Below are 23,383 nucleotides of genomic sequence, written 5' to 3' on the forward strand. Positions count from 1 at the left end.
GTAACTTCGCTAAACTGCGCCCATTATCATGCCGTTATATAATCATGTCACAAGACGGCCGGCTGGTCGAGAACATTCCATTCTTTCTCTCCAGCCCTGGTTAATAATATGTACGGTTACACAAGATAAGCATGTAACTGTGCACTGTTAGCCGGCTGACTTCTCTTGACGCGACTTCTTCTGTTAATCTGTAAGCGACACGAGACACGCTCACTTCGGGAGATGCTCTATTCTCTAATAATGAGACACGCTCACTTCGGGAGATGCTCTAATAATGAGACACGCTCACTTCGGGAGATGCTCTAATAATGAGACACGCTCACTTCGGGAGATGCTCTAATAATGAGACACGCTCACTTCGGGAGATGCTCTATTCTCTAATAATGAGACACGCTCACTTCGGGAGATGCTCTAATAATGAGACACGCTCACTTCGGGAGATGCTCTAATAATGATACACGCTCACTTCGGGAGATGCTCAAATAATGAGACACGCTCACTTCGGGAGATGCTCTAATAATGATACACGCTCACTTCGGGAGATTCTCTAATAATGAGACACGCTCACTTCGGGAGATGCTCTAATAATGAGACACGCTCACTTCGGGAGATGCTCTAATAATGAGACACGCTCACTTCGGGAGATGCTCTAATAATGAGACACGCTCACTTCGGGAGATGCTCTATTCTCTAATAATGAGACACGCTCACTTCGGGAGATGCTCTAATAATGAGACACGCTGACTTCGGGAGATGCTCTAATAATGAGACACGCTCACTTCGGGAGATGCTCTATTCTCTAATAATGAGACACGCTCACTTCGGGAGATGCTCTAATAATGAGACACACTCACTTCGGGAGATGCTCTAATAATGATACACGCTCACTTCGGGAGATGCTCTAATAATGAGACACGCTCACTTCGGGAGATGCTCTAATAATGAGACACGCTCACTTCGGGAGATGCTCTATTCTCTAATAATGAGACACGCTCACTTCGGGAGATGCTCTAATAATGATACACGCTCACTTCGGGAGATGCTCTAATAATGAGACACGCTCACTTCGGGAGATGCTCTAATAATGAGACACGCTCACTTCGGGAGATGCTCTAATAATGAGACACGCTCACTTCGGGAGATGCTCTATTCTCTAATAATGAGACACGCTCACTTCGGGAGATGCTCTAATAATGAGACACGGTTGACAGAGAAGTTTTATAATGTCTTAAAGAAAGCCGCAAACTTACCCATCATGAAATAAAACCGAGCTGAGGTCAAATCTCTCATACAATACGTATGAAGTTACCGATGTTAACGACTAGCCGTGACAAAACTTAGAAACGACCGCTATTTCTTATATATTATTAACGTTGGACAGGGAAGTTTCATATATCATTTTAAAGGTTTGGTTGGATTGTTGGGAGCTAATCCTAGCTCTGATATCATCATCCTTTCTCATGTAAATGATAATGTCCTCCGAATCTCTGGCAACAAAGGGGTCAAAGCACTTCCAAAATCACCACTTGTTGTCGCTGATTGGTTCTCTTCACGTCTCGTGACTGCAACATTGCTCCTTACTTGGTTAGTTTGAATCACGTGATAGCGATCTGGCTTACTGATTGGCTGACTCGGTAGATGTAGGAAACAGTGTATACGCGAGTGTGAGAAAAACCACGCCTTGCAACTTGGAAAGGAAATTTTCAGCAATTAGGCCACACTTCACGACTTTCTTTTCACAGCATCAAGGGCACGACTCAGTTCTAAAAATCCGGAGAATGTGAATTGTGAAGCTCTTGTAAAATTCCAGGACTTTTTTGACTGCGTATTAGATTTCAGGCAGCAGGGGCTTATATTTCACTTTCTCTGAAAACAATTTTACTTTTCTTTCTTTTACTTTTATTTCTGGAAACTTCTCTCACAAGATCACCATGATTATATCTGTTTACACTTTACAGCAACAGTTCATGTTAAACTACTCAATGTAAAGTTCCAGCTGTATCTTGACATAGAAAAGTGTGTATGACACAACATTGAAGCTTGTGGACATAAACACAGAAACAGTAGAAAAGTGAAGTTCAGTATTGGCGAACTGGGCGTGAAATAAGTACACTTACAGTATGAAGATTGAAGAATTGTACCTTTACAAAAGGGAAGCTCTGACATTAGATTGGTCCTCTACCTCAATAATAGAGGACCAATGTCTGGTTTACGTTAAACACAATTCTACACTCCTGTTACACGTTACACACAAGTCTGTACACTCCTGTGTAACATGTCAAGTCAGCAACACTATAATGAGGATTTAATAGTTCAGTGTAGGTTTCTAATGGTCTGATATGTTCAGCTATTAGACGAGCACACACAATGTATTATATTATAAAGGAGCAGTGTCTACAAGGGGACTATTATTGGAATGTTTGAGTGTAGGACCAATGTCTAGCTCCTTGTTTAAACGTGTGTAACAGTAACACAACATGTCAACTGTCAAGCTAGCACCGTGCTGTAGCACTACTACAGTTGGACACACTGCTGCTACCTTTGTAGTGTCTGTCTGACCTCAAGTTAGGTAGTTAAGTGTCTAACTTGAGCTACACATCTCTCATCACTGTCTTCAGAACTCAATTATTATCCGAGAATTGGAGTGTTATAGCTGATTAAACATGTATTAGGGATCAGATACATTGCAGACAGTTTAACTGGTAGAAGTTAAACTGTTGACTTCTTTAATTCGGTAAATCCCGTGATTTGTAAAGATATTATTAACTTAAAACAAGTACAGTTCCAGCTTCCACTGTCATTACCAGGACGTGCTGTTTATCACGTGCTGTCCACGTGTTGTCTTATCACCACATCACGTGATATACGAGGTTGTATCACGTGCTGTTTAGTCGTCTGGTTCTCAATCCTTTTCAACGCTGCACCTGTCCTCCAACAATGGGAATTTAAACGTTTTGACCAGCGAGCTGGATAGTTAAAATTAGGATATCAGGATTCACAGTCTCGATTAATATTTGGATTGGTATTGCAGTTAAGTTGGTGGCAATGACCGAACATAAGGATTAATGTTGTCATGAAATAAAGGCCGTTACATTAGTAGTTCTTCTTTAACTTTCCGGGTTATGAGGGTCCGGGGGAGGTAAGGGTCGTGTCACGTGTAACTCTGTAAACAGAGGGTCCTCACGTGACACACAACACGAATAACGTCTGGTTATTGTAGGTTCCCTTTGATACATACTGTCGACACCGACAGCTATATCAAATTATTTGGGCTCTCTTCTCATTTGGGTTCTTTCATCTAAAAGAGCCGACATGTTCCAAATTTCAAACTTTGATAGGTTGACAGTTCATCTTGACACATTGTTCTGATTGAATGTGAGAATAGGAAATGAAATAGAGCCAGAGAGGGAGGGGGAGAGGAAGAACTAGAGAGAGGGAGAGAGAGACAATAGTGCATTGTAATGTGACGATAGTAAATTGTACCGGAATATAGTTAAATCTTTACTTCGTTTAGCGTATGACGTGGGGTTTACCTCCCATAAAGCTTGTGTTGTACTGGCAAACCTACCCACCAACCAAGGTCAAGCGAGTTGGCGGCTGTCCAGAACATTACAGGTTGTATACAGAGTTCTGAGTTATTCTCTGATAATGTTTTGAATACATAATGACCTTAATCTCATGCTCACGTGATGGAATAAATGAGATACAGTATATCTTAACATTTATATAATATATATTATAAGTATTATGATATACAATCCTTATTCTATCGTAAATCGTAGTAAAACAGTTCATGTAATAATACTCGATAAAAATGTGCTAAAATGGATAAGTATGCTAAAGGTTGGGGACGTGGTAAATACAAATCTAGGGGAGCGGAGGAGACCATTATAATTAGTATATTTTACAAGTCTGGCAACTGGTTAAATCAAAGTATTTAGGTAATTCAACGTCAGAACCGTTTATATTTTAAAATGCTTTGAATGACAATCTCGCTGATCGAGATATTTAAATATGCAAGAGTTCTCTTGCTTACTAGAAAATAAGTCATACTTCCACTACCACTCATTCTTGTAACTATGTTATTAGAATATAACATAGTGAACACCCCCTACCAAACCCCCTACCACGTGCTCACATATTCAGCTGACAGGTAATTATAATCTGATAATCAGAACCTCTACTACCACTAGGACTATCCTCTCCTTCATTACAACTTCCCCGCAGTTTGAGGTCCTCCTCATACCTCACTGCTAAAATGTACTGTTACTCAACCTCCACAAGACACAACCTCACTGCTTTAACATAAAACCAGCCTCACGTTTACCCTGCCCACATCTTATTGTTACTTCTCAACTTAAGTTACTATAGTAACCCACCTAGTTACTACAAGAGGAGCAACATATCACGTGCTACATATCCCGTGCTACATATCACGTGCTAAATATCACGTGCTAAATATCACGTGCTAAATATCACGTGCTACATATCACGTGCTAAATATCACGTGTCATTATATTATCACGTGTCATGTCACTGGCAGGTGAAATAACCACATTTTAATACACCCACTCCACTGCTCCTTCCCAATCACCTTATAATGCATAATGCGAGACACGCCGTTCAAATATACAGATGGAGAATAACGGCGTCAGTATTCCATTAAAATCATTATAATATATCGGTATGTGTGTGGGTATTAAAGTAGTTACATTATTACGTGGTATTAACCTACATTTTACGTACATTCAACGTAAATGTAACGTGTGTGGTAGTAACGTTTGTGTAACGTTTGGAAAATGTGGCCGCGTATTTTAAAGCGTTTCCTGTACGTGTACGTGGGTGAGCTGAAAAATAGAAGATATAGAAATAAACAGAGAGCCAGTGTAGCAGTAGTACAATTATAGAGTAGTTATAGAGTAGTTGTAATGTAGCTACAGTGTAGCTGGATTGCCAGTGTAGTTCAATTGCCCATTGGGCCTGGCAGTTAGTATATATTATAAGTGTGTAGATGCATTGTCGAGCTTTCCGGTACGGTAATAGTGGCCCACTATTAGTGGGGGTACACGGTTATAACTTATAATGAAGAGTTACAGTGTACTGTGTACTGAGAGGCGTACTGTAAACTGTAGGGCTTTAAGGTAAAAAATACCCATTGCCCCCCCCCCCCCCCCCTTTAGGTGTACTGCTCGCGGGTTTAATCAGCTAAGTCTACACTAGCTTTACACTTTACAGTCTACAGTGTACTACACTATCTTTACAGTCTACAGTGTACTACACTAGTTCTACAGTCTACAGTCTACACTATCTTTACAGTCTACAGTGTACTACACTAGCTCTACAGTCTACAGTGTACTACACTAGCTTTACAGTCTACAGTGTACTACACTAGCTCTACACTGCAACACTAGTGGGGAGTGTTATAATTATGTAGATAATATCCTAGACTACAATGTAGTCCTGGTGATATAAGAAGCACACACCCACTATGAAGCACACACCCACCCTCCATGACCACCCTAGATTTGTCCGACTGTGTAGGGTACGGGTTGTTACGAGTAATGAACTGGACAGTAAATAACATGTTATCTGGTGAACAGTTAGCACTGTGTTAAGTTAGGGTACTGAATATAGCCGGTAATCATAACAATATCTGCTAACTGTTAGAAAATGTTCACTTTATGGAATTTCAAATCATGGTTTATAATATTATATAAGCATATTCTTATATACTTATACCCGATTTAGTTGTGCTATATAATATCAAATGAATCGTATGGCGTGATTGTGTCAGATGCTCACTGACCCGCTGTCACGTTTCTGATGGGCTGTCACGTTTCTGATGGGCTGTCACGTTTCAAGCCAGCCTGATGTGCCAGCCTCCTGGTGTGAAATGTGGCAGTCAACTCTATAACTTGTAGCAGTTAACGAAACCTCAGATTAGATTTTATAATCTTCAAAAATAAAATTGAATTTTAATTCAAAATCATGATTTGGTGGTAGGTGATATTTATCATTAGGGCGTAGTTTTATCTGTGTGTGTAACAGTACACCCTAAAATAACAGCTAAGTGTTGAGTCGACCCGCCCATCTATTAGATATCTCGTTTTTTTGGTATAATTTCTACCAACTAATGAGATGTAATAGATATATTTTCTAGATATCTAAAATTTGATTCTTGTGTAAAATTTCAAATGGATTTCCCCACGATCATTTAATATTGAGTGAAATTAATTGTTCAAAAGTAACCGACCGTTATCATGATGGCATATTACCTAAAGATAATGATACAAATTAATCTAAGTTGAGCATAAAACAATTATGGCAATTTTCTGAAATCTTAATAAAATCTTAATATAATAGTGATTTCACTGAGTCCGTCTGTAGAGGATTAATTCGTGCTTAATGTTTGTTAAATGTCATGACGGTGTTAAAATGAGTAACACAAACACGTCATGACAATATTGTATAGAAAAGTCATTGTAGAATGTAGATGCATCTGAGATTGGGCTGTCTTGGTTTTGTTGAATGTGACACAAGACTAAAACCTTTACACACAATTTTTTACTCAATGTTACACACACTGTTACTACATAAGTCATATTATAATAATGTTACACCCCTTTTTACACCCTTTTTACACTCCTTTTTACACTCCTTTTTACACGATTAATGTTTCAGATACCTGGCAATAGAGTTTGAGGAGGACGAGGACCGGAAGGTGAAGGATGTTCTGTTGGACTACATGTTACACCACGATAACATCTGGACAAGTACGTTCCTTTTATTAATTAATACAATATATTAAGTTTAATTATTAATTCATTATTTGATTTAGTTAAAGTTTTGTAGTAATTTAGTTATTATAGGAAATTGTATTTTTTGTGGGTGTATTTTCTTTCTGGGATTTTTCACTGCCCTTGTCTTTTTCATGCGAAAATTACTGTCTAATAATAATCTTTGGTATGTGAATTGAAGATGACAGTTATGTTTCATCAGGTAAGCGACAGTTCATAAAGAAGAAAGACAAGTACTGGAAAAAGTTAGGTTTCCGGTGCATGGTCACACGACAGCGACTTGAACAGGTTTGTCAGTTTGTCAGTCTGTTTACGTGCAATGTCAGTTTGTCAGTCTGTTTACGCGTATTGTCAGTTTGTCAGTCTGTTTACGTGTATTGTCAGTTTGTCAGTCTGTTTACGTGTATTGTCAGTTTGTCAGTCTGTTTACGTGTATTGTCAGTCTGTTTACTGTAACAGGTTCCTCTCTTTGATCTCCATATTATTATAACAGGGGCTGTATAACGGGGCTGTAAAACTCCGTCCACTACGTAATCTCCAACATCTCTTGTGTTACGTATCCCTTGTTCGGTTAATCTCTGTGTCTGTCCCGTCTGTCCCGTGTAATACGTCCGGTGAGTGATCTGGTGCCAGGAACAAAGAGAGGCGGGACTGTGGGGAGTTACTGTGCAGGTCACAGTTTGCAGGTCACAGTGGCCCTGTCTGTGGGGAGTTACTGTGCAGGTCACAGTTTGCAGGTCACAGTGACCCTGTCTGTGGGGAGTTACTGTGCAGGTCACAGTTTGCAGGTCACAGTGACCCTGTCTGTGGGGAGTTACTGTGCAGGTCACAGTTTGCAGGTCACAGTGGCCCTGTCTGTGGGGAGTTACTGTGCAGGTCACAGTTTGCAGGTCACAGTGGCCCTGTCTGTGGGGAGTTACTGTGCAGGTCACAGTTTGCAGGTCACAGTGGCCCTGTCTGTGGGGAGTTACTGTGCAGGTCACAGTTTGCAGGTCACAGTGGCCCTGTCTGTGGGGAGTTACTGTGCAGGTCACAGTTTGCAGGTCACAGTGGCCCTGTCTGTGGGGAGTTACTGTGCAGGTCACAGTTTGCAGGTCACAGTGGCCCTGTCTGTGGGGAGTTACTGTGCAGGTCACAGTTTGCAGGTCACAGTGGCCCTGTCTGTGGGGAGTTACTGTGCAGGTCACAGTTTGCAGGTCACAGTGGCCCTGTCTGTGGGGAGTTACTGTGCAGGTCACAGTTTGCAGGTCACAGTGGCCCTGTCTGTGGGGAGTTACTGTGCAGGTCACAGTTTGCAGGTCACAGTGGCCCTGTCTGTGATGGTGACGTGACCGTGGACCTGTCTGCGATGTAGTGTGATGTAGTGTGATGTAGTGTGATGTAGTGTGATGTAGTGTGAAGTAGTGTGATGTTGTGTGATGTTGTGTGATGTAGTGTGATGTAGTGTGATGTTGTGTGATGTAGTGTGATGTTGTGTGATGTAGTGTGATGTAGTGTGATTTAGTGTGATGTTGTGTGATGTAGTGTGATGTAGTGTGTGAGTTGAAGGTCGTGTGTAATGAGGAACTCGAATTACCGTGGTGGGCATTGATTGTAACTGTTCCAACGTCTGTTATTTGCTACCTGTTTGTAGTGAGGCGTACAATTAGTCAGAAGTTACACACCTTTACACTTAGTTACACTCACCTTTACACTTGCTTACACACAGTTCACACTTCACACTCCACACTCCACACTGACAATATTATTCAAGCTGAGTTCTCAGACTCAAGTTTACAAGGTTACTCGCCACATCACATATTGTGTCCAGACAGAAGGTGACACTGAGACGCCTCCCATCTCCCTGGGCCCCAGACAGAAAGTCGGCTCCTTGTCGGCACCCTGTGTGATCTGACATCTTGTCGGCACCCTGTGTGATCCGGTACCTTGTGTGATCCGCTAAAAGGAGTGCTACATTGAACCACAACTAAGAAAAGCGCTGCTTCTTTGCTGGATAGAGTATCAAATACTTTAGCGGTGTCTTGACTCTTGTACCCACTGGTACATAATCAGATACTCTGTACCTACTGGCTACTGGTACTTTATCAGACACCTACTGGTACCTCCTGGGTTCAAAATGGGACGCTATTTTGTCCTTCTCTGACAGGAAGAGAGAGAGAGAGAGAGAGAGAGAGAGAGAGAGAGAGAGAGAGAGAGAGAGAGAGAGAGAGAGAGAGAGAGAGAGAGAGAGAGAGAGAGAGAGAGAGAGAGAGAGAGAGAGAGAGAGAGAGAGAGAGAGAGAGAGATATCTAGCGATGTGTCCTGTACCCTGGTCTGTTATCAGACCACTTTGTGACGTCACAGCTAAAGTAAGCTGATATGTTGAGGTGACAGTACTGGGTGTCACACCACCTCGGTAAGGTGTTGTGAGACACTGAGACAAGGTGTATCTCTCCTGGAGTAGCTTCTAACTCCACCCTCCTTCTCTACTACTCCTCCACCTCACTATTTCTCAGCTTTATTCCTGCTTCTCATAGGCTGGTTTCAGTCACCTGACAACCTCTCCTGTCACTGATTGGTCGGTTCAAGTTTGTTTAGATGTAACATTGCGTGTCCGGTTTCTGGTGCGTCATCACTGACCAGGCCCCTGGAACCCTGGAGAGGGAGCCCTTTGTTATCACCGACCAGGCCCGGCCCCTGAAACTCTAGAGATAGAGTCCCTTGTTATCGTTATTGTGGGTGTCGGTTGGAAGTGGCCGTGTATACTGTATTTGTTATTAGGCAGTTACCGTACATATCTGTTATCAGTAGGTGCGAGCTTGCAAATCTACATCACGTGTTTTAGAGCGAATTTGTTTTGACACGTGACGAAGTGGTTCAGGGTTTTCTCTCTCAGTTCTGGAAGCTGATTGGTCAATCACTGTCACGTGTCAGGAAAAGTTGGACTAGTTAGACATGTTAATATATATTGTCCCATTGTTTTGAGAGTTATACTTATCACGCTTAACACCGAAAAGGAAACGTGACAGCTTTAAAGCTCAGACTGATATTATGTCTCTTGAGCGTCGAGCATGAAGATGTGACATTAGCTTGAAAATTAATGTGACAACTCCACTCTCTCTCTCTCTCTCTCTCTCTCTCTCTCTCTCTCTCTCTCTCTCTCTCTCTCTCTCTCTCTCTCTCTCTCTCTCTCTCTCTCTCTCTCTCTCTCTCTCTCTCTCTCTCTCTCTCTCTCTCTCTCTCTCTCTCTCTCTCTCTCTCTCTCTCCTCTCTCTCTCTCTCTCTCTCTCTCTCTCTCTCTCTCTCTCTCTCTCTCTCTCTCTCTCTCTCTCTCTCTCTCTCTCTCTCTCTCTCTCTCTCTCTCTCTCTCTCTCTCTCTCTCTCTCTCTCTCTCTCTCTCTCTCTCTCTCTCTCTCTCTCTCTCTCTCTCTCTCTCTCTCTCTCTCCCTTCTTTCTCTCTCACTCTCTCTCCCTCTCTCTCCCTCTCTCTCTCTCTCTCTCTCTCTCTCTCTCTCTCTCTCTCTCTCTCTCTCTCTCTCTCTCTCTCTCTCTCTCTCTCTCTCTCTCTCTCTCTCTCTCTCTCTCTCTCTCTCTCTCTCTCTCTCTCTCTCTCTCTCTCTCTCTCTCTCTCTCTCTCTCTCTCTCTCTCTCTCTCTCTCTCTCTCTCTCTCTCTCTCTCTCTCTCTCTCTCTCTCTCTCTCTCTCTCTCTCTCTCTCTCTCTCTCTCTCTCTCTCTCTCTCTCTCTCTCTCTCTCTCTCTCTCTCTCTCTCTCTCTCTCTCTCTCTCTGTCTCTCTCTTTCTCTCTCTCTCTCTCTCTCTCTCTCTCTCTCTCTCTCTCTCTCTCTCTCTCTCTCTCTCTCTCTCTCTCTCTCCACTGTGCTAAAACGAGTCCTTCACCAATGCGGACAGATATACTTGCACACAAACGGACATACTTACATATAGCAAACACACACACACACACACACACACACACACACACACACACACACACACACACACACACACACACACACACACACACACACACACACACACACACACACACACACACACACACACACACACACACACACACACACACACACACACACACACACACACACACACACACACACACACACACACACACACACACACACACACACACACACACACACACACACACACACACACACACACACACACACACACACACACACGAATCAGGCACCGCTAATCCCGGAGTGGATCGCAATTATCGTGGTTGCTCTATAAATACACCTGTCCACATAGTAGCTCATCCTACATCATAACATAACACTGCGCCGTATAGCAGTCTAATAATAAGTTCGTATATCATAACGTGGCAGCTAGCAGTAGTTAGAATGTCGCATCATGTGTGGTATAACACTCTCCTCCTGTTAAGTGAGGAGGTCCGGTGAGGGGATCACGTGACGTGCAGGATCACGTGACGTGTAGAATCACGTGTTATCGTCTGATCACGTGTTATCGTCTGATCACGTGGGATATCTGCGTCACGTGTTATCGTCTGATCACGTGGGATATCTGCGTTGAACCGGCCCAAACTTGTATTGTAACTTTGTAATGTATAGTGTAAGTAAACAAGATTGGTACAAGGAAATGGGAGTGTATTATTATATGGTACTATTCTTGTGCTTTGTGTCAGCCTATTATTCCTTTAAAGGCAGCATTATCAAGGTTATAGCATTATCAGTTTCATCGCGTGATATTAAACATTTTCAATCTAGCACGAAAAACGTGCCCTTAAGAAAAACGTGCCCTTTAACATCATGTAACAACATTTCTTGTAAAATTTGTTGTCTAATTTTTTTTGTGAAAATAAATAAGTCATTGAATGCCGCAAAATTTTACAGTAAAGTAAGTGTAATTTGAAGCGCCTGAGGATGACTAATGAAAAAAAGAAAATTCAAACGCCGATTAGTCGTATTTCAAATTAGCACTAAATAACTGAATTCCAATTCGTCGTTAAACAAAAATGTTACCGCACATTAAATTCGTATAAAAACGACTACAATATAGTGTGCCTGATGCTGGTACACATTTCGCTACAGTAATAAACCTGTTTATTCTAGAGTCATGCTGCTCAGAGTTATTCTTGTGCACATTCAAGCTCACTACTACTCTACTCAGCTCTACTCAGCTCCATGATAGTTCTACAGATCTGTAGAGATCTATGTCCCTCTCCTGTAGATATCTCTACCTCCCAGAGCTCCCACAAATTACATTGGTCCCCACTTCCCAACCTAACCACTACCTCTAACAGTCCCTACATGTATCCATCTGCTCCTTCTCCCACGTGACCTCTAATCCAGCTCTCCTATTGGTCCTCCCTCTTCCCACGTGACTCGCTCCCTGCATTGTGATTGGCTAGAGCTGTTCCACAGTGTTATTAAGTCTTGGAGCAAGGCCAGACCCCCTTCTCTTCTCCCGAGTGACACGCTTGACTCTGTAAGCTCCGATGTATATTGGGGTCCTTTGATTGGTCCGTTTTTGTCACGTGGTGAGAGATCCTGATGGGTGATTGGTGGAGGAGACACGTGGTTGTAAAAATATGGTGTAATTATTTGATTGGAGGGCTGTAAGAAGTGGTTATCCTACCGGTGTGTGACAGCTCTAGTAGAACTCATTTGAACCACACAGCTCTAGTAGGACTCATTTGAACCACGCAGCTCTAGTAGGACTCATTTGAACCACACAGCTCTAGTAGGACCTTACCCCAGCTCTGACTTGAACCACACAGCTCTAGTAGGACTCATTTGAACCACACAGCTCTAGTAGGACTCATTTGAACCACACAGCTCTAGTAGGACTCATTTGAACCACACAGCTCTAGTAGGACTCATTTGAACCACACAGCTCTAGTAGGACTCATTTGAACCACACAGCTCTAGTAGGACTCATTTGAACCACACAGCTCTAGTAGGACTCATTTGAACCACACAGCTCTAGTAGGACTCATTTGAACCACACAGCTCTAGTAGGACTCATTTGAACCACGCAGCTCTAGTAGGACTCATTTGAACCACACAGCTCTAGTAGGACTCATTTGAACCACACAGCTCTAGTAGGACTCATTTGAACCACGCAGCTCTAGTAGGACTCATTTGAACCACACAGCTCTAGTAGGACTCATTTGAACCACACAGCTCTAGTAGGACTCATTTGAACCACACAGCTCTAGTAGGACTCATTTGAACCACACAGCTCTAGTAGGACTCATTTGAACCACACAGCTCTAGTAGGACTCATTTGAACCACACAGCTCTAGTAGACTCATTTGAACCACACAGCTCTAGTAGGACTCATTTGAACCACACAGCTCTAGTAGGACTCATTTGAACCACACAGCTCTAGTAGGACTCATTTGAACCACACAGCTCTAGTAGGACTCATTTGAACCACACAGCTCTAGTAGGACTCATTTGAACCACACAGCTCTAGTAGGACTCATTTGAACCACACAGCTCTAGTAGGACTCATTTGAACCACACAGCTCTAGTAGGACTCATTTGAACCACACAGCTCTAGTAGGACTCATTTGAACCACACAGCTCTAGTAGGACTCATTTGAACCACACAGCTCTAGTAGGACTCATTTGAACCACACAGCTCTAGTAGGACTCATTTGAACCACACAGCTCTAGTAGGACTCATTTGAACCACACAGCTCTAGTAGGACTCATTTGAACCACACAGCTCTAGTAGGACTCATTTGAACCACACAGCTCTAGTAGGACTCATTTGAACCACACAGCTCTAGTAGGACTCATTTGAACCACACAGCTCTAGTAGGACTCATTTGAACCACACAGCTCTAGTAGGACTCATTTGAACGACACAGCTCTAGTAGGACTCATTTGAACCACACAGCTCTAGTAGGACTCATTTGAACCACACAGCTCTAGTAGGACTCATTTGAACCACACAGCTCTAGTAGGACTCATTTGAACCACACAGCTCTAGTAGGACTCATTTGAACCACACAGCTCTAGTAGGACTCATTTGAACCACACAGCTCTAGTAGGACTCATTCGAACCACACAGCTCTAGTAGGACTCATTTGAACGACACAGCTCTAGTAGGACTCATTCGAACCACACAGCTCTAGTAGGACTCATTTGAACAGCTAGCCGGGCCACAGTGCACCGATTAGCACACCACCTGAACAAAGCAAATTATCTGCTGTCATACCATCACGTGACTATTTCTCTGAATGATCACGTGATAATTTCTGAGAATGAGTTGTCCCAATTTATACACTTGGTGTTGTGAGACATGACAAAGATGTGATGTCGTGGATTTAATGGTATTGCGATTAGAGCGAGATCTGTGTCGAGTCTTGATTGTCAGCGTGGAAGTTACTGTAACCACTCAGTGCACCATTGTACCAATATTCCTTGATAATACCACAGTAGGGGGGAGGGGGGGTTACCCGTTACAAGCTGTTGTGATTGGGGAAATGGCCGAAATGGCACTGTCTATTGAAAACGTGCCAATATTCCTGTTCAATACCACAATAGGTGAGTTATCAGTTCCAGAGCGAGGTTAGAGGACGTCCTCTCATTGTAGGATTGGTGTGATTAGTAAGCTTATAATTGCATAATTAGTAAGCTTATAATTGAATAATTAGTAAGCTTATAATTGAATAATTAGGGCCACACGTGGGAACACTTCTAAATCATCCACTGTACCTATATTACTTGATAATATCCAGACTTGCTGATCGGATGAGATTCTTCATATTATAATAATATGTGATATCGTGGTCATGTTGATTGAGTCTGCAATCTGCATTGATACAGCATGGAAAATAAGAATAAGATCTATCTAAGATTTAATCCTTACCAGCACTACACATTACACACTACACAGGTGTAATAACATATTGGAAGACTAAGGACACACCATACTCCTGTCCTCACGTTACCACTTCCGTGGCACACAATTATCTTCAGTATTATTCAGTACAAAAGACGGGGTATTCCTCCGCAGTACTTCTCATGTATTCCTCTTCTTTCTATCATCTCAAGAGGAATACTATGATAGATATTATTTACAACAAATAACCCCACTCCTTCAACAAGTTTCTCTCGTAATAATAACCTGGCAGAATTTGTCCATTATTTAGCCTCCATTCTAAAAGACGTGTCACGTGACTCGTGACGTGACGTGTCACGGACGTGTCACGTGACGAGAATGACGCAGACACCGTGTGTATTACAACAATAATTATTAAACACATTTTGTTTGGATACTCACAAAACTAGTGTATTTCAAAACGATCCTCCCACTCAAAATGTACAGAGTAACCGGATCCAGAGCTGTGGTAATCTACTGAACCTATTGTGCTGTACTAGGTCACGGACTTTAGGAGTGTTCCAGAATGTTGTTCTGGAGTTTGGGGTGTCGTTTTAAACAGGGTGACGTTGGTTAGGGTGTCGTTGTAAACAGGGTGACGTTGGTTAGGGTGTCGTTGTAAAGCAACAGTAACGTTACTATCATTACCATCACTTCATGTGCCAAGGAGATTAAGAATATGATATTGTTGACATAATCTCCCCTCCTTGCTATACTTGTAAACAGGTCCAAACGATGCTCTGTGATTCCTCATTTGGCTAAACCTGTCACGTGGGGGAAATGCAGCGATCTGATTGGTTGTTGGTTGTTCGGTGGGCAGACGTAACTCTTAAATAGTTTAGATACGTCGTCTACTCCGTCTAGACATTTTACGTCTCACTGACTAATAAAAATATGTCTCAAATATCAGTAACTTTTGCTAAATATCATAAGATAGCCGCAGTTTGGTCATGTGATCTGAAAACATGTCACGTGATCTGGGGACACCAATCAGGTCGCTAGTATGCCGTCACGTGATGTTTCCTTTCCAAACGTATTATGGTATTCTTCTGTATTAAACGGTGCGCCGTAAGGTCTATTTTTGGGATACCATGTATTTTATTGACCCGGACGACGGACCCGGCTGAGAACTTGTAAGATGAGTTTCCAACTGCATATCTAACGGGATGTTGCTAATAGGTCACTAAAATGTGTTGAAGATAACACAAATCACGGGATTTACCTTCTTTGGAAAGTCACGTGACTTATATTTCTCACGTACTTCCACACTGTTTTGTTCCACAGAACGTGAGATAAAATTATTTGGAAATGGAGAAACTACACACACACATTACGGGGTAGGAGCTGGTGGTGGTAGGCTCCATTTTCTTTCTTCTCTGAACACTCACTACTTTCAGGGAGCACCATCGGAAGTGTAGCCAGATCAATCTCACCACCATGGCAACTTTGAATCACGTGACCATGACAACAAACAATAAGCTCACAGAATTATGCCCACATGACTAATCTCGGCCAATGAGCGATGAGCACGGTGGGAGCAATTATCGATATTGTTTAACATGGTGGCGCTGTGGACTGAGGGTTAAGAGCGGAGAGATAGAAGGAGAGAGCGCTATAAATAGCTCCCTCTCTCTCTCTCTCTCTCTCTCTCTCTCTCTCTCTCTCTCTCTCTCTCTCTCTCTCTCTCTCTCTCTCTCTCTCTCTCTCTCTCTCTCTCTCTCTCTCTCTCTCTCTCTCTCTCTTCTCTGCTGCTGCTGTGGGGTATAATATATTGTGGTGTACTAATTTACTGTGGGTGTATGAGCGGTACACTCCTATAACATGTACATAAGCTCCAAAACGTTTAGCTGCTGGTCGTTATCATGAGAGTTGAGTGTAACGAGTAACGTTACACTGTTACGAGTGTAACACTGTACTTACACGTGGTCTGCAACACTCATCAGTTATCAAGATCGGGCCCAGCTGAGGGGCTGAGATAATAATGCATCCACAAACTTTGTGGATGTAAAATGTATTTCCTTTATAATTATTGTGATGTCGTCCTGTTGGAATTACACGAATAAGGATTGGGGGTAACATTTAACTCTTTATTGGACCCTGCTCGGCCTCCTTAAAGTTGCCTGCTTCAAGATGTGTACAGAACAGTTTCCAGTAAATGAAGTGCTTTTCCCCCCCCTCCAGCTTACCACTCGCAAATAGAGTTGCTGTAAGCAGGCTAGTTGTTGGCCGAGTTGCTTAAGAGTATGGTTAAGGTAGGAGTGTCCCCTGGTACAGTGAATTTAAGTAGCTATCTGTCCTCTACACTGTGAGTTTACACTGGTACTAGCAGTTTCTCGGGAACTGTTTGATCAGCCCATCAATCCATCCAGTGCGGCGCTCTAGGAATATAATGAGACCCAGAGGATGTTTCATTAGCCAATGGTAAATATATGCAGCCAATTTCAAGTTGTTGACATGGATTTCTTAAGTTTAAGTCGGGCAGTGAGAAAGCACTGCCAAACTTATTGGGCGCTTCCCTGTTCGAAATTTTAGTATTTCGAATTATTAGTAAAATAGTAAGATAGTCCAGCTCTTACTACTTTTAAACCTTACCAACTAGCCTTGCAGAGATGTTGAATAAGAGCCAACTCTCACTGCAAGCTTTGCCGTCAAGGCAGTTACCTGATCATTATATCCTTATATTATATAGTTATATATTCGAGCAATGATCTTGAATTTCTCAGTAATTCTTTTGCTCTGAATATATAGGAAAATTCTCTGGAACAAGCTTGAGTACTAGGTACTGGTAGTAAATTGGGTCATTCAGCTCAATGCCGTATTTTATTGTCACAAACATGAACATCCAAATATTTGATAAGGAAATATACCCCAGACAATCGAATCTCTAAAACGAAAATTTTTGAAAAACAAAGCCTTTTCTGAACTCCGGTTCTTACTAACTTTACAACTTTCACATCATTTAGTCTCTGTCCAATCGATTTGTTCCCGTCACCAATGTTATTATTATGCAAGTATTGCTCTTGTAATAAGTCTAGACTTCACCTTAAAAATAGGAACACTGTTAAGCTTCCCCAGTCTTTCCTATCTACCATATAATTGATAAATCTTGTACCTCCTCGCTTTAGGCTGCTCTATCCGCAAATCATATTAACCTTTTAAAATACTGCCTTTAAGTCCGACAGTTGTATTTTAATTTTTGTAATGACAAATTTAAAACGGCGTATCGGCTGGCTGGTTAGGAGCTTTAGGGCGATTAGAGCGCATCAGTGAGATTAAATGTTCGAGAATATAATGCTCATGATGTTGGTACTTGAATCCGGTCTGAATGTTAAGTCTAAATATTCTTATTCGGACACGCGTAATATTGGGAGTTTGATCTATATAAGTTCTTGATATGACGTATTTAATTTATTCGCACGTGGAGTAAGATTAAGTAACGAAACCATAGAATCTAACAATCAATATCACAAGATACTACTGGCGTGGCAATCGTAATGATATCATTGTATACACTCATACGAGTAAGACCACACGTACAGAATTTCAATAGAATTGGAGGTACAAAGCAATGTCCGGTTCCAATGTCCGGTTCCAATGTCCGTTACCACCGCCGTGATATCGCCATATTTTCGTAAGATCCTGTAACTCACCTAGATACCCTGACGTGACCCACTACTTCCGTCCATCTCTGATATACAGGAAACCAAGTAGGTAGATAAGTTACAGAGTATTTAATCTCCGGGCTGCTGGCTGTACCGTGTGACCGCTCTTTGTGTGATGACGTCACACTTATTTGGTCACAGAGCCGTGAGCCTATCTGAGCCAGGGGAACGTGCGTCCGTCACGAGCTTGTTATCGAATTTCGGGGTAAGTCTTCTCAAGTTACCCCCGTAAATCAGAGAACCCCCATTGTGTAGCAAGGTACGAGGGATGTTTGTTATATTTATACCGGCCTGACTGACCTTACACTACTAGCTCCCAGACTTATTTCCCTGACCGCAACCCTCCACTAGCATGTAGATATTAAACAAAGGAGAGTGAGCTGTTAGCCTGTTGTCGTGCTGTGCGGGTCGCACAATGAGACTCCTTTCTCTTTCATCCGCCCTGTAAAATTAATCCATTGGCTAGCGGTTAGGCTACGTGACCATTTACTGTGATACATGTATGAGAAGTCCTAGACTTGAGGCGACGATGTTTCCCGGTTTGTTGGAGTGTGTAATGTGTGCAGTTTTAGTCTCCAATTTAACTCCGAGCCACTTTTTTCGTTTATAAATAGTGAAAAAACCAAGAAATTAAAGCACAGCAGGTTGGTATCAGTGTCGTGAAAGTATTAAAAGTTTGTCATTGACAACAGTTAGTAAAATGCGCGTCATGCGCGCGCGCGTTCTCTGTCATAAATCAAGAGGCTTGCATATAATGAACATATTGACACGGGTGCAGAGTTGAGTCTGTACGGAACCTAGTAGTTTCAGATCCTTGTTTAACTTGCCGTACAGCAAGGTCATCCACTACTTTAGCCCGGCGAGGCACATAACTCCCTCTACAACTCCATATCAAATGTTTCATATATACTAGCCAAGTTCACAAGATATATCCTTGTGTTTGAGAAGAGCTCGTTAGAACTGCTTCCTGTCCAGTTACAGTTAGCTAGATGCTATAGTTAGCTAGATGTCCAGTTATAGTTAGCTAGATGCTATAGGAGTTGGCCAACAAAGGTGGTCTTCATTGCACAGGACTTGGTTCGTGCGTCATTGTACCTGTCAATTCATTCATAGTCACTCCTTTCTCCCTTACTTATGAAACAAAATGGCATAGCACAGATAGATTCATGTGCTCAAAGTTTACTGTGTACACAAATGAAATATTTTCACTGACGAACACCTTTTCTCACGTTATATTCATCGTGTTTCTTCTTGTCTGGTGTCCTAGTGATACTGTTAAGTCATGTTTTGTAATAGTTGGTTAGTGTCATGTAGACTGTTCAGAAAGCCAGAGAATGGTCTACGTACTATTGTCCCGTTTTTCTAACTGTCCCTAATTTGTATCAGATTTCGATCATCTGCGTAAAAAAATAAACTTTGATGTTGATGAATCAGGCCCTGATTTATTTCTAAACCAGTTTCAGTTTCTTACCCGTATTCTATTTCAGATAATCGCTATCGATCCCTACCATTCTGTCTGGCAGCGAGTCCGGAAAGAATCCCTGGCCGGCGCTAACCGTTCCTTCACCTGCAAGCTGGATCCTCCATCTTTCTACAAATTCCAATGGTCCATGACACCGACCCAACAACAACCACCTCCCCACCACCACCAGCAACCACATCAGCCTCCCGTCTCTCGCGAGATCGCACCACCTGTCTCGCGCGACATCATCCCTCGGAAGGTTCCCGAAGTTATCGACCTCACAAAAGACTCACCCCCAGTTCCCATCAAACCACACGAGCGGAAACGCACTTCCGCCGCCTACAGACATCTTCACAGTATCGTAACTTTAATAGAGCGAGACAGAGGCAGAAGGAGACCACCTCACGATATCCTCAAGATGAAACACGCTCAGCAGAAGCGGCTGAACGAGCTGCAAATGCTGGAAACACTAGCCCGGACAAACAGCTTCACGGCCCTCAACAACGAGCTAGCCCATCTAAACGTCAACCACTCCCTCTCCAACACCCAGTCCTGTATTAATCAGCTCCAATACGCCAACTATCCCTTCCTCTACAACACAGACGTGAGCGACTTCAACTTGCCTGGCCTGATTCTTCTGCCCGACAGAAGAATGTCATTTCCCATGTTCAACTTGGACCATCTGGCGGGAAATGGAGGAGTTCCCTCGCCTAACCTGCCCATGGTAGTGCCGGTAGTGCCTCGAACGGATCACTGGGTGTGAATAATAGGATTCTAATTATAAGATTATTTAGTAATTAATTAAACAAACACTGATTTGTTGGTCACGTGACTCATGTTATTGTTGTGGAAATGTACAGGCAGGTTTGTGAAGGAGGAGAGGAGAGATTTTTAGGTTTAAACTCGTTAAACGTCTTGAGGACATACACATCGTGGAGGGTTTGGTGGCGTCGTGACATAAACAATGACGTCATCACATAAACAATGACGTCATCATGAACAATGACGTCACCAAGAATTGATTCATTGGTCACGTGACTGTTGTGTCGGAAAAACGTGGCGGAATTTCAATGTAAATATCGAAAAATGCGAGGGTTCTTCTGTTCGCATTTTTAAGGAGCGAGCAGCGTTTGGAATTGGATACAGATTTGAATTCATTAAATCTACATGTTGGTTCGAATATTAACTTGCTTCTTTTACGTGTAAGTTATCTAAAGAAACTCCAAGTTATTTGCGAGATGGAGATAGAAAGTTATTGAAACGTTAAATTAAATTTAGGTGCAGCAGGATGCCTCTCTTAGAGGGCAAAACCTAGATCCCATCTGCTGTATATCGGTGTAGTTACTTGGAGTTTCTTAGAAAAGTTTTATCAGATGATAAAAAATAAAAAAATAAGTTTGGCCGGTTCTGTTCATCACTTTATGGTATAGTATTAGTTTTATAAATATCTTTACCGTAGAATGGCAGTGTGTCGCTGTCACGACACTGTTCGGGCTCGAAATTAAAGCAACTATGTTCTCAAACATTCCCTCAACTGATCGTATTCAAAACTTCCAAGTGTGGCATATTTCGAGCCCAAACACCAGGAGCTTAAACATGGCCAAATTTTGTGATTCGCGAGTTTTGGGGTTGTCATGGTTTTCCAGCATCACGTCGTGTGGTCACCCTGGTCAACGTCCTGGATTTTCACGCGAGTGTAGCAAAATTTTGATCAAACGGTGTTGATTCACTTCTTTAAATTTTTATTTAGCTAGGATTTAATGATATTGTCTTATGTATTTTCGTTGCCACAGTCGCGAAGCTATCCTAGAAATAAAGATATGTAGTTATAATTGTTCGCAACAACGTCATTAGTAATCAATGTAGATGTCCGGCTTTAAGCCCCTTTACCTTAAGTATAGACTGTAAGGCTTTGAGAAAAACGATTTACAATGTATTTTAAATCATTCAAATTTTCTCCTGCTAGCAATATACTCAGCTGAAGGAGAGTGATATGGTATAATATTCGTTAAATCGAAGGTTTTTGTAAACCTTGAAAAAAACGTGGTGTTATGATGTACGTCTTGTAATAGAATATGGTTATTATAAAAAAGGAATAATTACTGATTTGTATTTCTTTTGATAAAACGTATTCCCGGGGGTATAATATTAATATGATATAATTGGTGATATTATATTAAACGTTTTGTAAATCACTGGTTAAGTGGCCCTATAAAAACCGGTTCAGTTTATGTAAACTTGAACAAAAAAAATGATTTTTTTCCGTGCGATTCAATTTTAATGGTGGTTTACATGCGTTAAAATTTGTGTTTGGAAAAAATGATATTATATTCTCTTTCGCAGTTGGACTTGGTAGCGACGGATTTGTTATAAATTATCATAACTAACTGCTTAAATATCATAGTAAGCCCAAATAATATGTGTTAGACAGTATTTGTTATTAACGAAGGAGTGCTAACAAGATCGTAGTACGGTTTTAATGAATTAGAATGTAATCTGTTTTGAGAAGAGAGAATGTCAAGAATACAGATTGTTTTTATCTTGTGTAGAGTAAAAGGCTGTTTCTGAAACTTTGAAAACGATTTAAAACATTTCCTTGTGGTTTTAAGAAATGGTCTTTCTTGGGTAATTGGAAGGAGTGATGGTTTACGTAGTTTATCTGTCGAGACATTGATAAACTTTATTAATGGCTACGAAGTAACATAATCTGAAGTATGATCGGTTGTATTTTGTGTGAAGTTTACTTCAGCCACAAGCGGGTCATACCGGTTGTATTTTAAGCACGCTACTCTAAAATTCCCATGTTAGTACATATTTTAGTGTTCGAACCTAGAGTATTATACAAAGAATAGGAAAGAGGGCCAAAATTGACATAACATGTGTATGAATGAGTGAATGGGAGTAGCAGTTACCAATAGTACCGAGTCTGAAGTTATTATTAAGGAATGTTCTATTTATTTCCTGCATATTTTAGTTCGGCGTTTCCAACATGACAGCCACTTACCTAATCGCATTAATCAGAATTTCCAACATTTACCTCGAATAAAAATTAAAGAAAATCACGAAGGAAACTTGTTGGGATTCGAAATTTGACAAACTGCTCGTCATTTCACTTTCAGACACGTGTTATGCCGTCAGAGTTTGAGATCGAATTTTGGAATCGGTTAAATTTTATGAAGTCGAAATAGCTTGTACACTGTGTTATGAATTGTATTTATATTTCCCTTATATGGTAGTTTCATTTCTCCAACACTCCGAATTGAAAAAGATACAACTCAATAAATTTGTTATATCTAATTGTAAAATTAGCTCAGAAAGGTTGCTACTTGCTGTGTTTGCAACTAAAATATCGAATATTCACATACCAAAAAAAAACTCAGCCGCAGCCCAATTCAATTATCAATATATTATCAAACAATTATCAATTAATTCAATGCAGCAAAATGCTAAAATAAAAATAAAAATAAAAATCTATCAACTAGTAGTACTATCCCTATCAACAGATAAAATCCCCTTAAACCAATCAACCGAGTCCACGCAAAACACTCCGATTTGAACAGCTCTGTTATAAAGAACAGTTTTGAGGGGTTTACAAATAGAG

At 41.5% G+C, this 23,383-nt stretch overlaps 1 protein-coding gene across 1 annotated transcript in view; it reads left to right on the forward strand.

Annotated features, from left to right (window-relative positions):
* Nucleotides 1-23,010, forward strand: part of LOC134821746 (uncharacterized) — a 36,014-nt gene extending 13,004 nt beyond the window's left edge. The window contains exons 5-7 of the mRNA XM_063832491.1: nucleotides 6,682-6,773; nucleotides 7,000-7,085; nucleotides 19,808-23,010. Of these exons, the coding sequence (XP_063688561.1) occupies nucleotides 6,682-6,773; nucleotides 7,000-7,085; nucleotides 19,808-20,545 (916 nt within the window). The 3' untranslated portion in view covers nucleotides 20,546-23,010. The remainder of the gene's footprint in view (nucleotides 1-6,681; nucleotides 6,774-6,999; nucleotides 7,086-19,807) is intronic.
* The last annotated feature ends 373 nt before the right edge of the window (nucleotides 23,011-23,383 follow it).

The sequence above is a fragment of the Bolinopsis microptera genome, chromosome 10, assembly GCF_026151205.1.
Source record: "Bolinopsis microptera isolate Bmic1 chromosome 10, MBARI_Bmic_1.0, whole genome shotgun sequence".
In the NCBI taxonomy this organism is placed as follows: domain Eukaryota; kingdom Metazoa; phylum Ctenophora; class Tentaculata; order Lobata; family Bolinopsidae; genus Bolinopsis; species Bolinopsis microptera.